We start from the raw sequence: 23,186 nt of genomic DNA, 5'->3' as shown, positions 1-23,186 counted from the left end.
GATTAAAAAAAAAAAAAAAAAAAATCTATTGACAGTGTTTGTGTAAATAGTTGTGTGAAAGTAATGTGCATATCACTAATGGAGAGGTCTGCCTTAGGTGCCTGCTGGTCAGCCCACTTCGATATCGTCTCACCATCTTTCGTACATCTCGTCGAGTCTCGATGCCCAGCAGATTGTGTATCGAGTCACGAAGCCGTTAGGAAGTGACGAAGGACGTCTGGTGTTTACTGATCAACCACACAAACAGGTGAGCTATCCACGAGCTGATATAAAACAAACAAACATCAAAGGCCGCGTAGTTATAAGCTTGTATGCACGAGATGACGGATTCCAATTCCATCACCGCCACCCCTGAAGATGGTTTTCCGTGATTTCTCATCTTCACACCAGGTAAATGCTGGCGCTATACCGTAATTAAGTACACGGCCGCTTCTTTCCCAGACCTATCCTTTTCCTGTCCCATCGTCGCCGAAAATCTATCTTAATTACTGTGATATTAAACAACTAAAAAATTAATTAATACTGTTTTTATTTATTTACGCCATTATTTATTTTATATTTACTTATTTGCATACTTATTTAGTTATGTCATTATCTGTTCACTATTTAATTCACTCACAAATGAATTACTTATTAGTGATTTATTTACTTCAAATGTATTCATTTACTTCCTTATTCATGAATTCATTTATTTATTTATTCTGTCAATTATTTATTTATTTATTTATTTATTTATGTTATTGTTAAACTGCTCCGGAGGTAAAGTAAAAATTGACTTTCTTTCTTTCTTTCTTACTTCGTTTACCCTCCAGGGTTGGTTTTTCCCTCAGGCTCAGCGAAGGATCCCACCTCTACCGCCTCAAGGGTAGTGTCCTGGAGCGTGAGACTTTGGGTCGAGGGGAACAACTGGGGAGGAGGTGCCTCGCCCAGGCGGCCTCACCTGCTAGGCTGTACAGAGACCCTGTGGGGAGATGGGAAGGTCGAAAGGCACAGACAAGGAAGAGGGAAGGGATCGGTCGTTATCTTACGTTAGGTAACGTCCCGGCATTTGCCTGGAGGAGAAATGGGAAACCATGGAAAACCACTTTGAGGATGGCTGAGGAGGGGATCGAACGCCCCTTTACTCAGTTGACCTCCCGAGGCTGAGTGGACCCCGTTCCAGCCCTCGTAGCACTTTTTCAAATTTCGTGGCAGAGCCGGGAATCGAACCCGGGTCTCCAGGGGTTGCAGCTAATCACACTAACCAGTACACCACAGAGGCGGACCAGTACTGTAATATGAAACAAAATGTTAAGACGTGAAATAGAATAAGGAACTAACAAAAAATGAAACTCTTTTTTTCCCCTTTGCAAAAATCAAATGAATATTATATATATGTGTCCCGTCATGACCATCCATTAACAGCTGTTCATTTCAGATGGAAACCAGCCATAAGACAGCACACGACTGAGAAATCTGAAGAAAAAATTCAAGGGGAAAAACTTTCAGATGGCAAATTACTGTCTGGAAAAAAACAGATTGGCAGATTCTGCAATAAATACTTTGATGACCTACTGTGGAAATGCCATAGGAAGTAATTCAACATCAGTAAATGATGTGAGAACTGCTATCTGAGCTAGTTGGTACCATAAAACTCATCTGATGAAAAGTCCTTCATTACTTCTGCCCAGGCGCAGTTCAAGAATACAAACACAAAAACACATTACTTTAGCTGTTATGGATGTGATTAAGCCAATTTTCAAGGATTTAGTTGCTACTGAACTGTTGAAAAAGTATTTAGGAGGTTATACACAAAATGCTAATGAGTCTCAATGCTAGGATTCGGAAAGAGTGCCCAAGAAGTGGAATCTGTGGAAAGACAATAGTAAAGATTGCCACAAATGATGCAGTTATGACATTTAATGATGGAGTGAAGAGTAGGTTGGCTGTGCTGCAAAAAATGGGCATGAATCCTGGTGTCTTTTGTGAATGTGCAATGCTACAAGAGGACGTTATGCGTATAAAGTCTGCTGATAAAAAGGGTACAAGAAGCCACAAAAAGCAGAAGAAGATTAAGACTGGAAAATTAATCTGAGAAATCTGCTTTAGAGGGAACATCTTATGCCTAGGGAGCATTTTAACAGCCAGTGGAAGGCTGCTGTGTCTTTACAGTGGTCATATAACTTTGCAGCTCATTTTCTCAAAACTATAGTTTTCAAAACCATTTCTCTTCTAACTCCTAAATTATATGGTGTATTGCAATGCCACTTTTCTCTCATGATCTTAGTGATAGTGTCTACAAAACTGACCAAAATCATGCGGCTAGGGTTGATAATTGTTTCGAAAAAAATATCTACATGCAAGAATAATGACCAAAATATGCAATATTTAAGTAACACAAAATTAAAAATACTAATTTTGCAAATATAGTTCTAGAAGTGGTCAGTTTTGTAGCTGTAACTTCAAACAGTACGTTTAAAAAAGCAGAATACAAATATATTGATAAATGACCCAGCTATGAAGGAAATGGTGAGCACAGACACACAGAGCTGCCATTTTGAATAATTAGTTGGCGAGTTTGATAATGTCAAAATCAATTCTGAGATATGTGCTTGCATAGTAAACATGTAGTATGCTTCTTTTGGAAAGTTTCGTCGTCGTACATACAGTAGAAGCTGATATAACAATTATTTAAAATGTCCAAATTTTGAAGGTTGTTTACTGTACCAATCCCCTTCAGATGGAAACCATCCATAAGACATACTGTACTTATTTCAAAAGTTAATAATCGAGCGAGTTAGCCGTGCGGTTAGGGTCGCGCAACTGTGAGCCTGCATTCCGAAGATAGTGGGTTCGAACCCCACTGTCTGCAACTCTGAAGTGGTTTTCCGTCGTTTCCCATTCTCACACCAGGCAAATGCTGGGGCTGCACCTTAATTAAGGCCACAGCCGCTTCTTTCCCACTCCTAGCCCTTTCCTGTCCCATCATCACCATAAGACCTATCTGTGTTGGTGTGATATAAAACAAATTGTACCAAAAAAAATATGTAGATAAGAAATTAAGTAAATGAATTAGAAAATATGTAAAAATTTTTAAAAAAAGTAAATAAATTAATAAGTTAAAGTACTTAAATAAATAAACAAAACCTGCGTCTGCTACACTATAGATTCTCATTGTTAGACTAGGTGGAGCAAGGCATGCAAGCACAACTAGCCACAAATCAGTAATTCCAAAAAAAGGTTTCATGACTGTAGATTTAAAAATCATAGGAACAGAACCAACTTTTGGATCGTTAGGCTGTGTGCGTTTGCAGATAATTGCCCCCCCCCCCCATGCTATTTGGGCTCATCAATTGGATTGGCACGCCCCTGCAAGACTCTGCTTAGCAGTGGCAGAGCAACTGACTATCTATCTATACAAGTTTTAATTCCGTCCATGAAGAGGACGGTGGGCCTCCTAGATAGTAACGCTGTCCCTCAGGCCAGGAGATTTGCAGCGGTGAAGGAGATGCTCGGAGAAGGTGAGGGGTTTGGCGGCCATGGCCTGTACTAGGAACTGTCCTGGCATTCGCCTTAGTGCAGGAGAATGGAAAACCATTCTCAGGACAGGTGATGGTGGGACCAGTCCCTCTCCATCTCCTGAATACAGAGGCTCAGAGCCATGATAGAGCCGTGCCACTGCTCCCCTGCTCGGTTGGTCGGAAAGAGTGCGGAACTGTCGGACCATGGACCAGCCGTGGCGGTGGTGATTTTTATTTTAATAGGAAGTGTTGTATGTCCGTCGCTCCCTTCTCGATCCGCCAGCCAGCTACACGCGTGCCAGTGTGTTATTCTTCGAGCCTCGACGCGCAGCCCTCAGTGCGCGTGCCTGGAACGTCGTGTGTGCTATAAAAAGGAGTTCCTAGCCTGTCCAGACGCCCACTGACCCCGGTGTCCAGCTCCAGAATACACCCTACGTCGAGCACGGAGGCTACTCCTCTTGAAAATGTGCTTCGGCCAGGTGGACTGAATTTCTGGCAGTAAGAGGTCTCACCTCGGGTCAACGCGCCTCTTGCCTGTTCCGCTGTCCATGTCCAGTCTTACCATTATATGCCACTATCATTCCCTAGCTAATGCAAGCTCCCATTATCAACTTAGTTTCGCTAAGTAGGAACTCTTCAGTCATCGAACTTACGTTAATGAACTCAGACACTTCAACAAGGAAGGACTCTCTGAGATATTTACGTCAGTGCTTCTGATAGTTTTCGACTATCAAGAACTTTTCATGTCACAAGGACTATCTTTCCGAAATAGTAGTGAACGTGAATACTCCAACGTGTATATAGTGTACAAAGACAGACTCTTTCCCCAAATTCATAGTTCATTTTGCTTCGAGATAACTTTCAGTTTTGTTAGTGTAAATATTGTAATTTTACATGTGAAGCAAATAAAGAAGTTGTGTTTTTGTAAACCCAACCTTGTTTACAACAGGAAGTACAACTAGGTAATAATCTTCTCTGAACAAATTAAGTGGAAAAGAAATTTAATATAAAATAAGGAATTTCGAAACAAGGTACAAAATAAAACAAAAAATTACTGAAATAAGCCAAAAAATTACTAATGAATCAAAAGGGAACGTGCATTCTCTGAGTGACAGTACATTTGTAACTTACATACCCTTGATTACTCCACTGTCGCATATAAAGCGGATGACGAGATCAGCAGTAGTCGCGTCATCGGCTAGTATGCTTTCAAGTGTTTCTTGCAGGCCGAGGCTTCGCCTTAGGCCAGAGAGATCGGCGCACTCTGTGAGGATATGGGCCACGGTGAAGTCGGCACCACAAGAACACACTGGGGGGGTCTTCCCTCTTTAGGAGATAAGAGTGCTTAGATCGTAAATGAACTATCCTCAGCCTACACAAAACTATGGCCATGAAGGCTGGAAAGAGGACCGCCACACGGTGGTTGTCTTAATTATTCTCAGCTTGTTGGGAGTTCAGATGGCTAGCCACTCCGATTCCCAGGACGCCAAGATGGTTCGATGTAGCTGAGAGGTACATTCATACATCTTGGAGGTAAATGTACGGCTTCCTTTGCAGCTTTATCCACAAGTTCATTCTCCCCAATCCCAACGTGGTTTGGAAGTCACGTGAAAGTGATTCTGGTGCCAGCATCACTTATCCTGGCTAGAAGGTCATGAACCTGTTGCACCAGTGGGCGTTGCGAGAAACAGGTGGAGTGTTATGGTTTTTTTGGTAAAAGAGCTTAACGAGTCGGTACACATAATTATTAGAATTATATCACGACATAACAGGTTAGATCATTGCAGACCATTATTTAAGAGACTAAGGATACTCCCAGTACCAAGCATATACATCATGCAATGCATTCTACACGTGAAAATACATATTGATCACTTCAGAAAGAATTTTGACAATCACAATTACCAGACACGAACAAGAAATAATATTTTTATCAAGCACAAGAGTAAACCATTGCCTTAAGACATGTAGACTCTGTTGGAATCAGATTATGTAATAAGATTCCAAATAAGATTAAAGATATTAATCTCGTGAGTTCATTTACCACAGCTTTAAAAAATCTCTTGCTGAGTAGCTGCTTCTCCTACAGAAGAATACATGATGAAGTGCTGGTGATGATGCTATTACTTATTAATTTGTAAACATTCTTAATATCTAGCATATAGCCTTAAAAGTATGTTGATGTCACATTGATTATGTACGTTTTGTTAACACTACATTCATAGATTTTTATTTTGTCTTGTAAATATTGATTCTTCTTTCTTTCTTTCTTCGTTTCGGCCTGCTGTGGACCACGTTATTTCAACCGTTTGCATCCTTGAGCTTTAATTCTTCCCCAGTACTCACGCATTCTCGTTCTGTGAGCCTCCTTTCTTTCATCAGTCCACTTCTTGCCTGTTTTCAACTTTGGCCTTTCTTGGAACCTCTTGTATCCCTGGAGCTTTTTCTGGAGAGGAGCACGTTTCTGGATGTCTTCGAGTGTGATTCCTATTTCCTGAAGGTCTTTTTCAACTTCGATAAACCAGGGTCCCTTGGTTTTCTTATTAAGAAAGTAGGAAAATATCCTATTGGTCTGTCTCTGTGTGCTCATGCGTGCTATATGGCCATAAAAATTAATCCTCCTTTTCCGAATCGTGTCCGTTATCCTCTCCATATGCTGGTACAGATCGCTGGTGTGTCGTCTCCTGTACTCACCATTTTCTTTGATTGGTCCAAGAATCTTTCTCAGGATTTTTCTTTCTTTAGCTTCTAGCTTCTCCATCAGACCTCTTCTGTTCATTGCAAGGCATTCTGCTGCGTACAGTGCTTCCGGGCGTACAACCGAACAATAATGCCTAAGCTTGGCGTTGATGGACACTGATCTTTTGTTGTAGACATTCCTAGTCAGCTGATATGCCATCTCCATCTTGTTGATTCTGTACATGATTGCTTCTTTCTCAGAGTTGTTAGGTACTATCCACTCACCTAAGTACTTAAACTTTTCCACCTGCTTGATTTTTCCCTGTTCCACAATGAGCTCTCTGGGAGCTGGCTTGATGTTGGTTATAAACTCTGTTTTTTGGAAAGAGATTTGAAGGCCAGCTTTTGCTGCTTGGATTCTCAGTTGGTTAATTTGTTTTTCAGCAGTATCTAGGGAATCAGAAAAGATCGCTAGGTCATCTGCAAAAGCTAGGCAGTCTATGATAAGATCATCTTTCTTATATCCTATTCTAAGGCCATTCTCAACCTCTTCCTTGCACATCTCCTTGCGCCATTCCCGAATGATTTTCTCCAGAACGCAGTTGAAGAGAAGGGGTGATAGTCCATCCCCTTGCCTAACACCAGTCTTGATTTCGAAGACGTGTGAAATTTCTCCCCTGAATTTCACCCTGGACGTAGTGCTGGTTAAGGTCTGTTGAATGATAGCTCTCGTTTTGTTGTCTAAGCCCATTTCCTTCAGAATGCGGAGGAGAGTGTGTCGATCTATGGAGTCATAGGCTTTTTGGAAGTCAACAAAAGTAACTACAAAATTCCTATTCCTGGATTTTAGGTACGACAGGACGGACTTAAGGTTCATGATCTGCTCTGCACAAGATCGTCCTTTTCTAAAGCCTCCTTGGTATTCACCCAACTGTGAATCAAGTTGCTCTTCTGCCCGAGTTTGAAGGGCTTTGGAAAGAATTTTGTATGTTACTGAGAGAAGGGAGATGCCGCGGTAGTTGTTTACATCTGTTTTCTCACCTTTCTTATGTAGGGGATGAATCAGGGCTGCTGTCCAATCATTTGGGATCCTTTCTGTTTCCCAGATCTCGCGAATGATCTCAGTTAGTTTATCGATCGCCTTTTCACTTGCGGACTTCCAGAGTTCAGCAATTATCGCATCTTCTCCAGGTGCTTTGTTGTTCTTTAATGATGTAATTATCTGTTTGATTTCCTCTTTTGTGGGGGGAGAAGAGTCTGGGTTCTTCAAAGGTGAATTCTGATTCTGGTTCTTCGCAGTTAAGAAGAGATTCAAAATATTTAGCCAAGATTTGGCAGTTATCCTTGTCATTGTAGGCAACCTTTCCATTGTGATCTCGGAAATGTAGACTTGGTGGGGTGTACTTCGTGAGGTTGCGTTTGAAGGTTCTATAGAAATCCCTAGTATTATTCTTATTAAAGTCCTGCTCAATCTGTGTCAGTTGGATTTTGTCAAATGTGCGCTTTACTTGGCGGATCACTTTCGCTGCATGTTTCCTAGCCTTCAGAAAGTCTTCATATCTTTCTGGATTCTTCAGGGAATTCCACCTTTGCCAAGCGATTTGTCTTTGTGTTATGGCTTCATCACATTCTTGAGTCCACCACGGATGCTTCTTTGGTTTCTTTAGCAATACTGTCTCCTCAGCCGTTTCAACAATGGCATTTTTCAGTTGTTCCCAATTTTCTGTGTTCAAAGACTGAAGTTTCTGGGTGAATTCTTCGCTAGTTTTCAGCTTTTCTGTATCAAATTTGCTAGTTTTCTTTATCTTAACTCTCTTGGTGTTTCTTGGATGAAGCTTAATTTTGATCTTGGATAGATAGTGGTCTGAGTCAAGGTTAGCACTTCTCAGGACTTTAACATTTTGGATCTCTTGTGTTGCTTTTCGTGCAATGGCAACATGATCTATTTGAAATTCTCCCAAGTGAGGATTTGGTGATATCCATGTCTTTTGTTTTCTCGGTAGATGTTTGAAGGCTGTTGACTTAAGAACAAGATTGAATGCCTTACAAAGCTCTACAAGCCTTTCCCCATTTCGGTTGGTTCGTTTGTGGGCTGGATAGTTTCCAACGATGTTTTGGAATTTTCTTTCTTTGCCAATCTGGGCATTGAAGTCTCCAAGCAAAATGATTGTGTGTTTGTCAGGAATTTTTGATATAACATCTTCTAGGTCCTCCCAGAATTTGTCTGTTCCTTCTGGGTCTTTCTTGTTTGCCTGGTTGATTGGCGCATGTACGTTCACAAGCGTGTGTACGTTGTTCATACTCCGAAAGCTAAGCATCGAGACCCTGCTGTTAGGAGAGCTGAAGTCAGTGACCGAATCAATAATTTTCCTGCTGACAATAAATCCTGTACCAAGGTGTGGAACAGTTTTCATCACACGTTTGCCAGTTTTCCCTTTGAAGATTCTATAACCTTGTGATTCAAACGCATGTTCATCAGTAAACCTTGACTCTTGAATTGCTGTAATTAGGATTTCATGATGGGAGAGGACATCCGTAAGATGTTTGAGTTTACCAACTTTCAAGAGGGAGTTGGCATTGAAGGTAGCAAAAAAATTTCGGTGTTTGTGGCTGATTTTGTTCCTAGGAGTCTCCGATACCTCCTTGCATGTAGGTGCAGGCTCCCCAGAATCCGAAGGCCTGCTTACGTCACTCAAGGCGACAGTGGATTGGTTACCACCTGGGGTACAATTTCCTGTTGAATTTTCCTCCATGCTTTGCAGTTGAAAACTTGTAGTTTGGGGTTGGTGTAGTTTTACATCGACCAAGTTACTTCCAAGGTTGTAAGCCTTGGAGAGAGCCTGGTGTTCGACTCGGGATGGCATTTCCTCCATACCCCATGCTTCGGTTCTCCCGCCGGTACTCGGGTGGCTGATTGCAGTGGTTTCCCACTGGGCGATGGGGGCGCCACGTCCCTACGCCAATTTGTAAATATTGATTATTAATATTATTTTTAAAAATTATGATGTGCTGTCCTAACATTGAGTTATTTGGTGTTCTTGTTTTTTTCTCCCTTTTCTTCTTGTTCAAAATGTTCATTATTGTGCATATATTGTTGTTAGTATTAAGGAATCACTCAACAACTCCTATACTGTTGGCATATTTCAAAATATGTAATTGTACAGTCTTGTTGGCAAATAGGTATTGCTAACCTGCTAAAGGAGAAGAGAATTCTCTCTTTCCAAACTATGCACTGACCGATGGAAATACATTTCCAAAAAAAAAAGGCTTTGTAAATTAATAAATGTTTGATACCGGGAGAGTTGGCCGTGCGCGTAGAGGCTGTGAGCTTGCATCCGGGAGATAGTAGGTTCGAATCCCACTATCGGCAGCCCTGAAGATGGTTTTCCGGTTTCCCATTTTTTACACCAGGCAAATGCTGGGGCTGTACCTTAATTAAGGCCACGGCTGCTTCCTTCCAACTCCTAGGCCTCTCCCATCCCATCATCGCCATAAGACCTATCTGTGTCGGTGCGACGTAAAACCCCTAGCAAAAAAAAAAAAGAAGTTTGACCTCACTGAGATTTGGTGAAGTGGGCAGTCCTAATTTGTTCATGACAATGAACCTGCATATCGATCCTTACTGAATTCAGAGCTTCTTGACTAAAATTGAATTTCTGCACTTCAACATCCCACCTAATCACTCAACATGGCCGAGGTTCTGCTCTACTTATGCAGAAAAACCAGTATTTTCTCAAACTTTAGAGCTATTGGGATAGTGACTAAAAAAAAAAATTCTGAAATATCCAAGTCCAAAGCTGAACACCATCAAGATGGCTTATTCCTCCTTGGATTAACTCATCTAAGAGAAAGTCTTGTACTCTTTCCCAATTTTCCCTTTATGTGTTTATAATTTTACAACATTCCATTACTGGGCGAGTTGGCGGTGCAGTTAGGAGCGTGCAGCTAAAAGCTGGCAACCGGGTCATAGTGGGCGAGCCAACTGTCGGCAGCCCTGAAGATGGTTTTCCGTGGTTTCCCATTTTTACACCAGGCAAATGCTGTTCCTTAATTAAGGCCACGGCCGCTCCCTTCCCACTCCTGGCCTTTCCTAACCCATCGTCACCATAAGACCTATCTGTGTAGGTGCGACGTAAAGCCAATTGTAAAAAGAAAAACCAACATTCCACAATTACAGCCTAAAACAAAACAGGTCTTTTTCTTCCTTTTCCCCACCAGCTATCGATCGTCAGTAAATGCATAACACTAAGATTAATATTATGTTAATTTCAGATCCAGCAGTTCACGCAGGCTGATGTTAACTCGATGCGGCTGGCCTATCTTCCTCCAGATGTTGTGGACTCTGAACAAATGTACAGCCTTCACCTGGCAGTTACCAAAGCTCGAACAAATGTGGAACTGATTGAGCAGAAGATATTCAGAATTAAGGTCCAACCAGCCAACCTGCGAGAACCAAAGTTCAAGATTGTGAATCCCAAGATACAACTTAAGCAGGTTAGTGTGTCTATCTAGTGTTTCCCTGGCTTTCTCCTTGGTCTCTTTCCTTGGACAGTAAGGGAAAAGTATTGTCTGTCAGGTCTCTCAGTCTTCAATCTCATAATGTGCCCATACCATCGAAGTCTACGCTTCTTTATTACATTGATAATAGGGACCTCAATGCCAGCTACCTTCCTGTTTACTTCATTCCTGAGTTTACCCTACTGATTCATAGTTCTGATGAATTTAATTTCTCTTGCCTGAATTCTGCTGTAGTCATTGTTTAGTAGAGTACATGCCTCTAAACCACATGTGAGAATTGAATTTTGGCACTTTTTAACTTATATGCTATAGATCTGTCAATTGATTATCTGGCTTGTTAAAGAAGTGAAGGGCACCAATACAGTGAAGAATAAATGTAATTTAAAACTCAAGTTAAAAAAAATACAATCTTTTCAACAACACAAATATTTTCTTGTTCCAGGTCACATATGTAGACATCCCAAAGAAGTATTTTGAAATAGACCGAATGGACAATGATGACCCCAACTTAACGTTTGTTATCACCGAGATGCCTCGAAGTGGCTCCTTAACTTTCACCTTTGAGAATAAATCCTTTATCAATTTAGAAGGAGGTAAGTAGTCTTCATAAACATGTAATATAATTGATTACGTGAGAATGTTTTTGATGTTGGAGAGTGAAGCTGAAACTGAGTTTTCCAAGATGGAAGTTACACAGTGATTGGTGCCTTAGAGAGACTGTAGTGCAATGATATTCAGAATTTTCAACACTCCTATAGCTCATTCCATGTCAAGAAAACAGTATTGCTCTTATGGGCCTATAAGGAGTGAACACACCCCATCTTAGACACTCATAATTCCTTGTGATTAAGGAATATTATAATGTACTTTATATTGTATTATAGAAGAAAATGGATGAGGCATTGTTTTGCCCATGAATTCTATTCTATTCTATTTGGTTCATTACGACCCCTGAGGATCACAAGTGACTTGTTCGGCACGTCTTCTTTCTTACCAATACCTCTTCATTCACTCACTCCTCCTCTTTCTCTCAGCTTCCGTGATCTGAATCTGGATCCTGGTGTCCGTCCATCTGTGACCTTCCATGAGCTTTTTGTATTTGGACCTATCCTGTACTGTCATCAGTGGATATTTTTCCTTTATGCCAATAGTCTCCCAATCTTCTCTGACTTCCTTCATCCACTTATTTCCAGTTAAGCAGGTTGCATTCAATATCTCCTTCGTCAGCCTACTGTCATCCATCCTCATGAGATGTCCAGCAAATCCTAACCTTCTCTTTCTTATCACACTGGAGATTGGTTCTATACTCTCATATAGTTCCTGCCTTGATCTGTGTACCCAGATTTCACCTTGCTTTTTGGTGCCCCATATATGTCTCAAGATTCTTCTTTCCTCCTTCTCCAATTGTATGCATGCTCTCTTGCCCAATGTCAGCATTTCAGTTGCATATAATGCAGCATTCTTGATGGTTATCACGTAGTGTCACAGTTTGGCGCCCCTCGAGAGGTTCTTCTTTCCGTATGTAGTCATGGCTGCATATCGTAGTTTCAGCAGCAGTTGAGCTCTGTCTGTGGTATTTTTGTTGCTTTGTACTTTACCCGTGATGTTCTCACCTAGGTACCGGAAGCTGTCGACTCTCTCTACCACTTGGCCTTTTACATTCCAATCCGTCTTCGTATTCAGTACCTTCGTCTTGTTGTAGGCTATTTTTAGACTAACCTTTGCTGCAGTCTCGGCTAGATTTGCTAGTGCCAACTTGGCATCTTCTTCCTTCTTATGTAAAAATACCATATCATCTGCAAAGGCAAGGCAATCCACTATGACATTGTGTTTGATCTTATATCCAATCTGTACACCATCAATTCTCATGGTTCTATTCAACTGTCTCCACTGCTTCACCACTTCATCCGTGAATTATTAAAATAATTACTTAACATTCTCTATTTAATAAATACATTCGCAGGGAGGAAGAACAATGGCGGAAACAGCCATCACTTTGTTGCTTTCCTTAATTTTCCTTCTGAGTTGCTCTGCTACATGCAACGCGTGATTCGTTACGCTGTGAATCGCCGGCAGCTCATCACTGTTGAAGAGAAGTCATCTATTTATTTATGTGTGTGTTGTAATATTCTTGTACTGTACAGCAGTTGTTACTGAAGATTTTGATAACTGTGGTGTGCAGTGATACAGGTGATGGTGGTGGTGGTGATTATTGTTTTAAGAGGAAGTACAACTAAGCAACCATCCTCTATATAACACTAATCAGAGAGAAAAAATGGAAGAGAAACAATACTTCGAAAAATGAAGGTATCGGCCAAAGAAATACAAGGGTCAAGAAGTGCATGAAAATCAAAGACTCCATAGCCATCGGAAACCTAATAGCGTCGGGGCTGGAAAAGAACAAGAGTTGACCAAGTAAGGTCGGATAGGATGGATGAAAGTGAGGAGCCTGACACAAGTAAGTGGTGCAGTGATACATGACTTGTACTGATACAGAAATTTGCCATGATGTTTATCTGCACTTGGTTTTGTTATTTAGCTTTTGTTTCTTAAGCGCATTTTATTTTTACCACTTTTTAACAAGCACATTTAATTGTTACTATTCTTTCTGTGAGGCAATATGATGGCTCAGTAGTACCTGGCGTTGCCTCAGCGGCAAATTTATTAAATGCAATTAAATGCATCCCCCCACCCCGAGCCTATAAAAATTATCTGTTGTATTTTCTCCCAGTCTGCCTTGAACTTCAACTTCAATACTGAGGTTTTTTGTATCTGCAGTAGTTTATCCATGTTGCTGTGAAAACCAAAATAAGTCTCCCCCCACTGTCTTACAATCCCTACACCCTAGATTTCAAAAAGATAATTTGCAGCCTACTTTCTTCCTTCTTTTATTTTGAACTTAAAATTACTGAGTTTCACCAATGGTACTTCTGAATTTAGAATTGGCGATTAATTTGAAATCACGTAATTCAAAGTCCGATTTTTGAGTCCAGGCGACTTTGAATTAACAAGGTTTTACTGTAGTATTATTTGAAGTAATTCCACATACTGTATATCAGATGTATAATATTGTATTATAGGAAAATTTTCTTCTCGTGTTAATTTAAAATTTTGTGCTTGACAATAATGTATTTTAGTGTACTATTTGCCACCGAGGTAGACACCTCGTTTGCAAATAAAGAGATTTTGATTTTATATATGCTGCAGTTTTCCCGTGATGTTGCTGAGCAGAGTAATAAGGGCAATACTGATTTCCTAACAAAATATGAGCTATAGGAGAAGACTGTAAGTCTGCTCTTTTCTAAAGTCACCTATCATATCCAAAAGATTGAAAATGCAGTAGAATTACCTTTATCTGGCTCAAACGGGATAAAATCTGATCTGAATGTCCAAAAATCCGGATAGTCTGGAAAACTGAGACAAAAATAATACATTTTATGTACAAGCAATGAATACAAGAATAATACATTTTATGTACTTTTATAAAGCCTCCATGGCTCAGGCAGCAGCGTGCCAGCTTCTCACCGCTGGGTTCTGTGGTTCAAATCCCGGTCACTCCATGTGAGATTTGTGCTGAACAAAGCAAAGGAGGGACAGGTTATTCTCTGGATACTCCAGTTTTCCCTGTCATCTTTCATACCATCAACACACTCCATTATCATTTCATATCATCTATCAGTCTTTAATCAATGCCCCAGAGGAGTGCAACAGGTTTCGGCAGCTGGCACAGTTCCTATCCTCGCCGCTAGATGGGGGCTTCATTCATTACATTCCTGACCTGGCTGTATGACTGGAAACAGACTGTGTATTTTCTCTCTCTCTCAGATGTTTACCTACACTAAAATTTAAGTCCGAGTGGGCAAAATGTTCACGTTAGAACCATTTGCCGCAGATTGTTGAATGACCTTTTATAACACACTAAAAAAAAAAAAAAAAAAAAGCCAGGCTGAGTGGCTCAGGCGGTTAAGGTTCTGGCCTTTTAACCCCAACTTGGCAGGTTCGATCCTGGCTCAGTCCGGTGGTATTTGAAGGTGCTCAAATATGACGGCCTCGTGTGGGTAGATTTACTGGCACATAAAAGAACTCCTGCGGGACTAAATTCCGGCACATCAGCGTCTCCGAAGACCGTAAAAGTAGTTAGTGGGACGTAAAGCAAATAGCATTATTATTATTATTATTATTTTTAAAAAATCTTATGGCACAAAAGTCCTGATGGGCCTATCAAGCAACTGCTGCTCAGCCCAAAGTCCTGCAGATTACGAGGTGTCATGTGGTCAGCATGACGAATCCTCTCGGTTACTATTCTTGGCTTTCTAGACCAGTGATGCCATCCCACCGTCAGATAACTCCTCAATTGTAAAGATGTATGCTGAGTGGCCAGCCCTCAGATCCAGGTAAAAATCTCTGATCTAACTGGGGATTGAATCCAGGGCTTCCAGGCTTGCTATCTCTTGACCACTAGGTGGTGGTGGTGGTGGTGGTGGTGGTGGTTGTGGTGATTATTGTTTTAAAAAGAAGTACAACTGGGCAATCATCCTCTTTTTACACTAATCAAAGTGAAAAAATGGAAACCTAATATCTTTGGGATCAGAAATGAACAGCCGGGCTGAGTGGCTCAGACGGTTGAGGCATTAGCCTTCTGATGCCAACTTAGCAGGTTCGATCCTGGCTCGGTCAGTGGTATTTGAAGGTGCTCAAATACGTCAGTCTCGTGTCAGTAGATTTACTGGCACGTAAACGAACTCCTGAGGGACAAAATTCCGGCACCTCAGTGTCTCCGAAAACCGTAAAAGTAGTTAGTGGGAGGTAAAGCAAATAACATTATTATTATTAGGAAATGAACAAAAGTTGACCAAGGGAGATCAGAGAGGAAAGATGATAGGGAGGAGCCTGGCACAGGTAAGTGGAAGCAATGCCAGGGTTCAACTAAGGGCCCTGTGGTCGCTAACACACGCACCAAAGTTAAGAGCCCATGTGGCCCCTCTTAGTCGCCATTTGCGACAGGCAGGGGATCCTATGGGTGTCATTCTACTCACTGACCACCAGTAAAAAGTACAAGATGTATATAAATTAAACAGTAAATTCAAATACAGTTCATAGGTTACAGTAGAACTCCATCTTAGATTAGAGTTATTGTTTATCATTTCAATTAATAAAGAAGTCTGTGAGTTTCATTTGATTCAATTTTGAGTGACTTTACGTTCTTCCCAGTCCTGCGGACCCTTCACCATTCATTAATTCAGTTGGTGTTGTTTCAAGTTGCTCTTCTGAGTATATTAATTTTACGAGCATCTTTGTCAGTTCACTTAGACTGAAATGTGCATCATGTGCTTCATAATTATCATTGCTTTGAACATTATTGTTAGTTTAACAAGTTGCAATAATTTCTTTGTCTGTCAGCTGAAAGCTAAGATAAATTTAGAATCTGTGTTTTCTCAATGCAATCCTTTTAAATTTAAAAGACTGTTCATCTTAAACTTAACACAATTTTAAAAAAAAGTAAGTTTAATGTAGAAATATTATCTGCATAAACAGCCCAGATAAACTGGATTAATGTGATTCTACTGTAGCTCTATAATTCTAATTCCTTTTCATCTCTCTTTCTTAACAGGAAATGAATTTTATTTGGAGAACTTCGACAGTGGTTTTGTGCGTTACCAGTATTTTGGAGACAGAAGTCAACTCGAAGATCGTTTTGAGGTCCTGGCTACAGATGGCAATTTTGAAATCATGAACATGGTTACTCTGGAGATCATTCCGATAACTCCAGAGACAATGAAAGCTGTAATTCATTTTGAAGTGGAGGAAGTGACAGTTAAAGAAGATTCTACGACATTTCACGCCTCGGTTATAAGAGAAGGGAACCTTTCTGTTCAGTCACAGGTGTGGTGCGACTCCATGGATGGGACAGCTAGAGCTGGCAGTGACTTCATAATAGTAAACAGATCGCTGCTGGTTTTCGATCCTGGGAGTTCCAGGGCGAACTGCGAAGTGGCGCTGCTTGATGACCAAGTCTATGAAGGAGACAAGGACTTCCGTCTTGGACTCACCACTCTTCCCGGAGACAGCGATGTCATTCTTGGAAATAGGTCGATATTGAAGGTGTGGATAAGGGATGTGGAGGATAAACGAACTGTCGAGTTTGAAAGGCGTCTGGTCACTGTGTCGGACGATAAGAGACAAGGAGCAACTGTCACGGTCAATGTAAGTACGAACAAAGGAATCTCATGACGCTCCTAAGTATGATGTTGAATAGTATTTTGATGGTCTAGAACCATACTTGTTGTAAGTCCATTTTTATTAACATATTACTTCTGAAGCTCATCGAATGTTCCATGTCCAGAGGTATGGTGTGAATGACAGGGAGGGAGGAGATCCATTTAAAACACCTGATATCAACAGAACCATTTTGTTCTATGTCCATATTTCCTACTAATTTCCGGACCATACCATTCCATGTCCAAGAATCACAATACCAACATAACGTCAGACACAACATATCCATTGCCTTAATTAATGTTTTGGAAAGCAACATCCACACATAAACATTACAGAACATAAATACCAAGAACCTGGTCATAGTGCTGTTGGAGAAGTCGATTTAGTGCATGAAGTTATAGAATGACACATTAGAAATATGGAGCTTGATGCAAGTGCGATAACAGGTATAACTTGAAAACACCCATAGGTAACTAATGCAGATATCGATCTCGAATTATTATTGTTATTATTATTATTATTTTTTTTTTTTTACAAGCGAATGGACCACTAAGGATCACGCTAAAACTTCATTTCTTTCTCTTTGTGCAGAGTTTTCTCTGTGTCCAATACTCCTTCATGCGTTCGCTGGCCTGCTTCCGTTGTTCATCTGTCCAGGCTCTTCTGGTCCTCCTAGTTCTTCCTGCTTTCACACCAGGCAAATGCTGGGGCTGTACCTTAATTAAGGCCACAGCCGCTTCCTTCCAACTCCTAGGCCTTTCCTATCCCATCGTCGCCATAAGACCTATCTATGTCGGTGCGACGTAAAGCCCCTAGCAAAAAAAGTTCTTCCTGCAGCTTGAACACCTTCCAAATTCTTCAGTGTGTTCCTAAACATATTCCTTTCTAACAGCTGGTCTTCCAAGATACTTACCCTTTCCATATCCTTCTTCGTTTCCTTAATCCATGCTGTAGTGGACTTTTTTCTCCAGAAGTAATCAAATATCTGTTTGGAAAGTCTGTTTGCATTCATTCTGTATAGATGTCCAAGAAACACCAGCCACCTTTTCTTCATGGTCTCTGAGATTCTTTCCACCTTCTGGTAAACTTCTTTGTTACTCCGAAGTTTCCATCCGCTTTCAGTTTGGACAGCTCCCATAATTTTTCTGAGGATTCTTCTTTCTTTCTTCTTCTTCTTCTTATTATTATTATTTTACAGTCATGATTATTATTATCATCATTTTATGATTATTATTATTATTACTTGTATGTATGGCTGTGAAGTGTTACATCCAGTTAGTATTTGTATTATTATTTATGTAGTCGAATGATCGTATTGTGTGTGAGGTTAAGCCACGAAACATGTGTTGTACATAGACATTTATATCAGTTCTGTTAATGTAAATACCTGTAAATTAATATTATAATTTATTCTTACCTGTATATAATTTGTAATCCATATTTGTGAAACACACTGTAATTTCCAGAATGGTAATAGGTGACGAGAACGATGGAGAATATTCCATACATTATAATCTATGCATTAGACACTCTAGAATTTTCACAAAAGTAGTTTCTTTTAAATGTAGCTTTCTAGAAGCCTGGCCAGGCACATACATAAGGAGATGATCTTGACGGTGACAAATAAGTTAGCTGTTGAACGAGTTACCATGTAGCAGGATTTTACTTGTGATCTCGTGACATGCGGTAAACGCAGTTGCCATATTAAAGAGATCGGCAGTTGTTTGTTTTAAATGGTGGTTTTTGATGTGAGTGTTTTAAGGTTATGTGCGTGTGTCAATTTGTAAATATATGTAATAAAATAACTGTACCAACTGACAGCATCTCGTGTGCGTTTTTGTGGATACGTTGAGCTCCATTAGTCCATTGTCTGTGTTCAGGGTTATTCTGAACTGTAGGTCAAATAAGAAATTCAAAGTTAGTCAAATGGTGCCAAAAGATGCTTTAGATTTTAAATCAGTTGCTCTTAAATCAAATTCAAACAAAGTGCCATACCGGTACTCAAAATGAAAGCATATACAATATGAAAAAGGTAGTAGTTTAGAGAAATTCAAATGCTCATTTTCAGATAGTGATTTTAAGGAAGTTAGCATATTAGTGCACACTAAGGTGAAGTCTAATTCTACTGTAATTTTATCAAAACCAAAAGTAATTAGCACTGCCAACCCAAAAATTGGTGCAAGAAAGATAAAGGACATTAAGTCACTTTACAAGTATTTCTCATTAGAAGACAAAGAGGTATGGAACAGTTTACTGAAGTGAAACTTGTACCAATGATGTCAAAAACTGAGAATAATAGTATATTACAATTATTTGTTAAAATTAATATAACTAATATGAATGTTCTATGTCCTTCATCTCTGAAATAAATCAATTTCTGTAAATTATTTTGTTCTATGTCCATCATCATCACCTCCCTGTGGCCTATTAATTTCCAATGTTTGGAATGGTTCATTCATTAATACATCTTATAATTACATAGGAACCTAATAAAGTCACAAGATCAGCCTATGATAATAAATAAGGTACAAATTGGCTGCCCTAAAATGAAATAGCTTATTCTGTAAAATGGGATAAACGGGACTTGGAACAACATGGTTCTAGACCATCGATTTATATATCTACTTGTTTATGTGGCTCCTTGGCCGAATGGTCAGCATGTTGGCCCTCAGTTCGGAGGGCTCTCGGGTTCTAATCCTGGCCGGGCCGCGGATTTTAATCAGGTATGTTTAATGTATCTGTCTTGGGGACTGGGTGTTTGTGTCTGTCTTAATAGACTTCTCTTTATCTATAAATAACACACCACAGAAACTCGCTATAGTGGAAACATCACCCCAGGTATCAGGAAGGTTATCCAGTCGTAAAACAGGACAAAATTCACATCAAGTGCCAACCGCAATCAATTGCGGAAAAGGTCAGGAAGAGCACAAGTCTTTATTTAATTATTTATTCATTGAGTCGCACAGAAAAAAAAAATTAATCTCCTCACATTTAATATTTTATCGGACTTACTTTTAATTACCGGCATTATCAGAGCATAATTACCTCCATATAATTTAATTTCACAAAAATGGTTTATTCCAACCTATCCAGTACTTTATATTATTTACAATACATATATTTACATTACAATGAGTCACTAGGGACTAGTTTCGACTCTACTTGGGGTCATCATCAGCCTTAATTAAGTACACATTTTTTGTCGAATGTTCTAAAACATTATCTTCCTATAAAGTAATAGAACTAGTAATATGAGCTATAAGTACAGTACCATAACAATCGTTGTGATATGTGGTTACATTAAACCGAGCGCTGTGGTACTTGAAATGTTACATGAATATTAAAATATTTTGACACAAATTCATTACATTAAAAGTATACATTTTCGTTAAAATGTCTGAGTACAACTGTACAAATGTTGGCAGTAAGTTCTGTAAATTGTAGTTCAATTGTACTTTGCATCAAATTTTATGACAGTGCTTGAAATATTACATGAACATTAAAATATTATGACACAAATTCATTGCATTATGATAGAAGTATACAATTTTGTTTAACAGTTTAAGTACAATATCCAGATGTTTCTAGTATGTTTTGTAGGTTGTAACTTGATTGTACTTTGCATCAACTGAGTGAAATTTTATTTTTACGATGCTGGCACAGAGGATATTTGAGATAACTTCCATTAAGTCCAAGTAATGGTAATGTAGCTTGCAAGGGTTCAGTAATAGATGTATGCAGACTGGATATCCGATGCAGAATTGAGCAGGCCAGAACTTCTTTTCAGAGACTTAGAAAACTTTTGACAAGCCGTGACCTTTCCATTTCACTACAGACACGACTACTCCGGTGCTACGTTTTCAACATTCTGTTATATGGCGTTGAGGCATGGACACTAACTGAGACCATGTGCAAGAAGTTGCAAGTATTTGAAATGTGGGCGTACCGAAGGATGCTGAAGATACCTTGGACAGCTAAAATGACCAATATAGACGTTTTGCAGCGTATGAACAAAGAACCAGAAATTCTCACTACCATCAAGAGAAGGAAGCTAGAATACTTTGGTCATATGATGCGGAACTCTAAATACCACCTTCTGCAAGTAATACTCCAAGGGAAAATTAATGGAAAACGTGGTCCGGGGAGAAGTAGGACATCATGGCTCGGCAACTTGAGTCAGTGGTTTGGGGTGACAAACCTTACTCTGTTCAGAACAGCTATGGACAAACAACAGATCATGCTACTGATCGCCAATGTTCTGCGAGGACATGGCACATGAAGAAGAAGAAGAAGACTGGATATAAACATCCTTGAAAGTCTAGCAACTACCAGCCAAGCTGCACACATTGCCGTGCAAGGTTCCATTTGTTTCCGCTATGGACTGAGAATTCCATCTACTCAACCCACCGCATTCAGAGCTTACTTGTAATTCTATAAGACTTTCAAGGGTTGCAGGTCTCTTCATGTGGTTATAACAATATTTAGGGGTTTTAAGGATGTAAGGGAGAAGTGTATAAGTCTCTTGTAAGACCCCAATTAGATTATGATTCCAGCATATGGTACTCTCACCGGGATTACTTGATTCAACAACTGGAAGAAATTCAAAGGAAAGCAGCACAATTTGTTTTGAGTGATTTCCGATAAAACAGTAGCGTTACGAAAAGGTTGCAAACTTTGAGCTGGCAAGACTTGGGAGAAACTAAATGAACTGCTCAACTAACTGGTATGTTCTGAGCTGTCAATGGAGGGATAGTGTGGAATGACATTAGTAGAAGAATTAGGGTGGGTGAAGTTTTTAAATGTTGGAATTTAATTGGACGAATAATTTGTTTATAGAGAGAGCAAACTCTTCTAATTAAAAGAGGACTAAGTTCATAATGAAATGAAATGGCGTATGGTTTTTAGTGCCGGGCATATCTGAGGACATGTTCGGCTCGCCAGGTGCAGGTCTTTCAATTTGACACCCTAGGTGACCTGCGCATCGTGATGAGGATGAAATGATGATGAAAACAGCACATACACCCAGGCCCTGTGCCTGTGAAATTAATCAATGATGGTTAAAATTCCCAACCCTGCTAGGAATCGAACCCGGGACCCCTGTGACCACAGGCTAGCACGCTAACCATTTAGCCATGGAGGTGGACTAAGTTCATAATAATTGTTGCTTCTAAGCGTGCGATGCCACCGCTCACAACAAATGTTATCTGTAGATTCTATTGTTTTTTTGCTAGGGGCTTTACGTCGTACCGACACAGATAGGTCTTATGGCGACGATGGGATAGGAAAGGCCTAGGAGTTGAAAGGAAGCGGCCGTGGCCTTAATTAAGGTACAGCCCCAGCATTTGCCTGGTGTGAAAATGGGAAACCACGGAAAACCATCTTCAGGGCTGCCGATAGTGGGATAATAAATAATAATAATAATCGTATGGCCTCAGCTACCGTGTGCAGACATTTCAATTTGACGCCATCTGGCTGTCTGCTCGTCAATTTCGACGTTCCGTTTTACTCTAGGCCCCCACTAGATGGCAGATCGAGTAAACCGAAACTCTCTTGGGCGTCTATGGCTGAGATTTAATGAATTTTGTCGGGTAAACACCAAATGTGTCACCAGAGATCTTTTACATGCCGACATCGCACGACATGGAGTGTCGAATGGACTTTTTTCCGCCCTTCAAAAATCCGACTACCTCTGCCGGGTTTGAACCCGCTATCTTGGGATCCGGAGGCCGACACTCTACCGCTGATCCACAGATAGTGGGATTCGAACCTACTATCTCCCGGATGCAAGCTCACAGCCGCGCGCCTCTACGCGCACGGCCAACTCGCCCGGTAGATTCTATTGTTTCTGAGGAAAGGGTACTGTGGGGAAATAAAACAATACTATGTGTTCATTGCTTTTTTTTTTTTTTTTAGTGACTGTACATTTTAACAGCATCCCACTTCATAACAACCAGACACCAAAGTGCCTGGGAATAACTTCAAACATAACTTTGTCCCATAAGCTGCATTTGAAACCTCTAGCTGACAAGATTAAAATCAACATCACGAACTGTGCATTGCTACATGGGGAGTCTCTTTAACCCCTTGAAACTGACCTCCATACGTCGTATAGACCTCCTTATCTTCATATGTTCCTCACCTTCATGCATGATATAGACTCCTGTAGGCCTATCTTCACTTTTTTCCTAGCTTGTAAAGTTTTAAAGTTGTCGAGATGTAAATGGTATATCTTTGAAAGTGAAAATGTCTGACTTCCTTGTTGTATGAATC

General features: G+C 40.1%; 1 protein-coding gene across 1 annotated transcript in view; it reads left to right on the top strand.

The window, feature by feature from the left end:
• The window catches only part of LOC136881910 (extracellular matrix organizing protein FRAS1), a 107,618-nt gene that overhangs the window by 50,702 nt on the left and 33,730 nt on the right, over positions 1–23,186 (top strand). The window contains exons 4-7 of the mRNA XM_067154352.2: positions 98–247; positions 10,452–10,673; positions 11,140–11,290; positions 16,309–16,901. Of these exons, the coding sequence (XP_067010453.2) occupies positions 98–247; positions 10,452–10,673; positions 11,140–11,290; positions 16,309–16,901 (1,116 nt within the window). The remainder of the gene's footprint in view (positions 1–97; positions 248–10,451; positions 10,674–11,139; positions 11,291–16,308; positions 16,902–23,186) is intronic.

The sequence above is a fragment of the Anabrus simplex genome, chromosome 10 (genome assembly GCF_040414725.1).
Source record: "Anabrus simplex isolate iqAnaSimp1 chromosome 10, ASM4041472v1, whole genome shotgun sequence".
NCBI lineage: Eukaryota > Metazoa > Arthropoda > Insecta > Orthoptera > Tettigoniidae > Anabrus > Anabrus simplex.
Note: the sequence above shows the minus strand (reverse complement) of the source record. Positions and strands in the feature narration are given on the sequence as shown.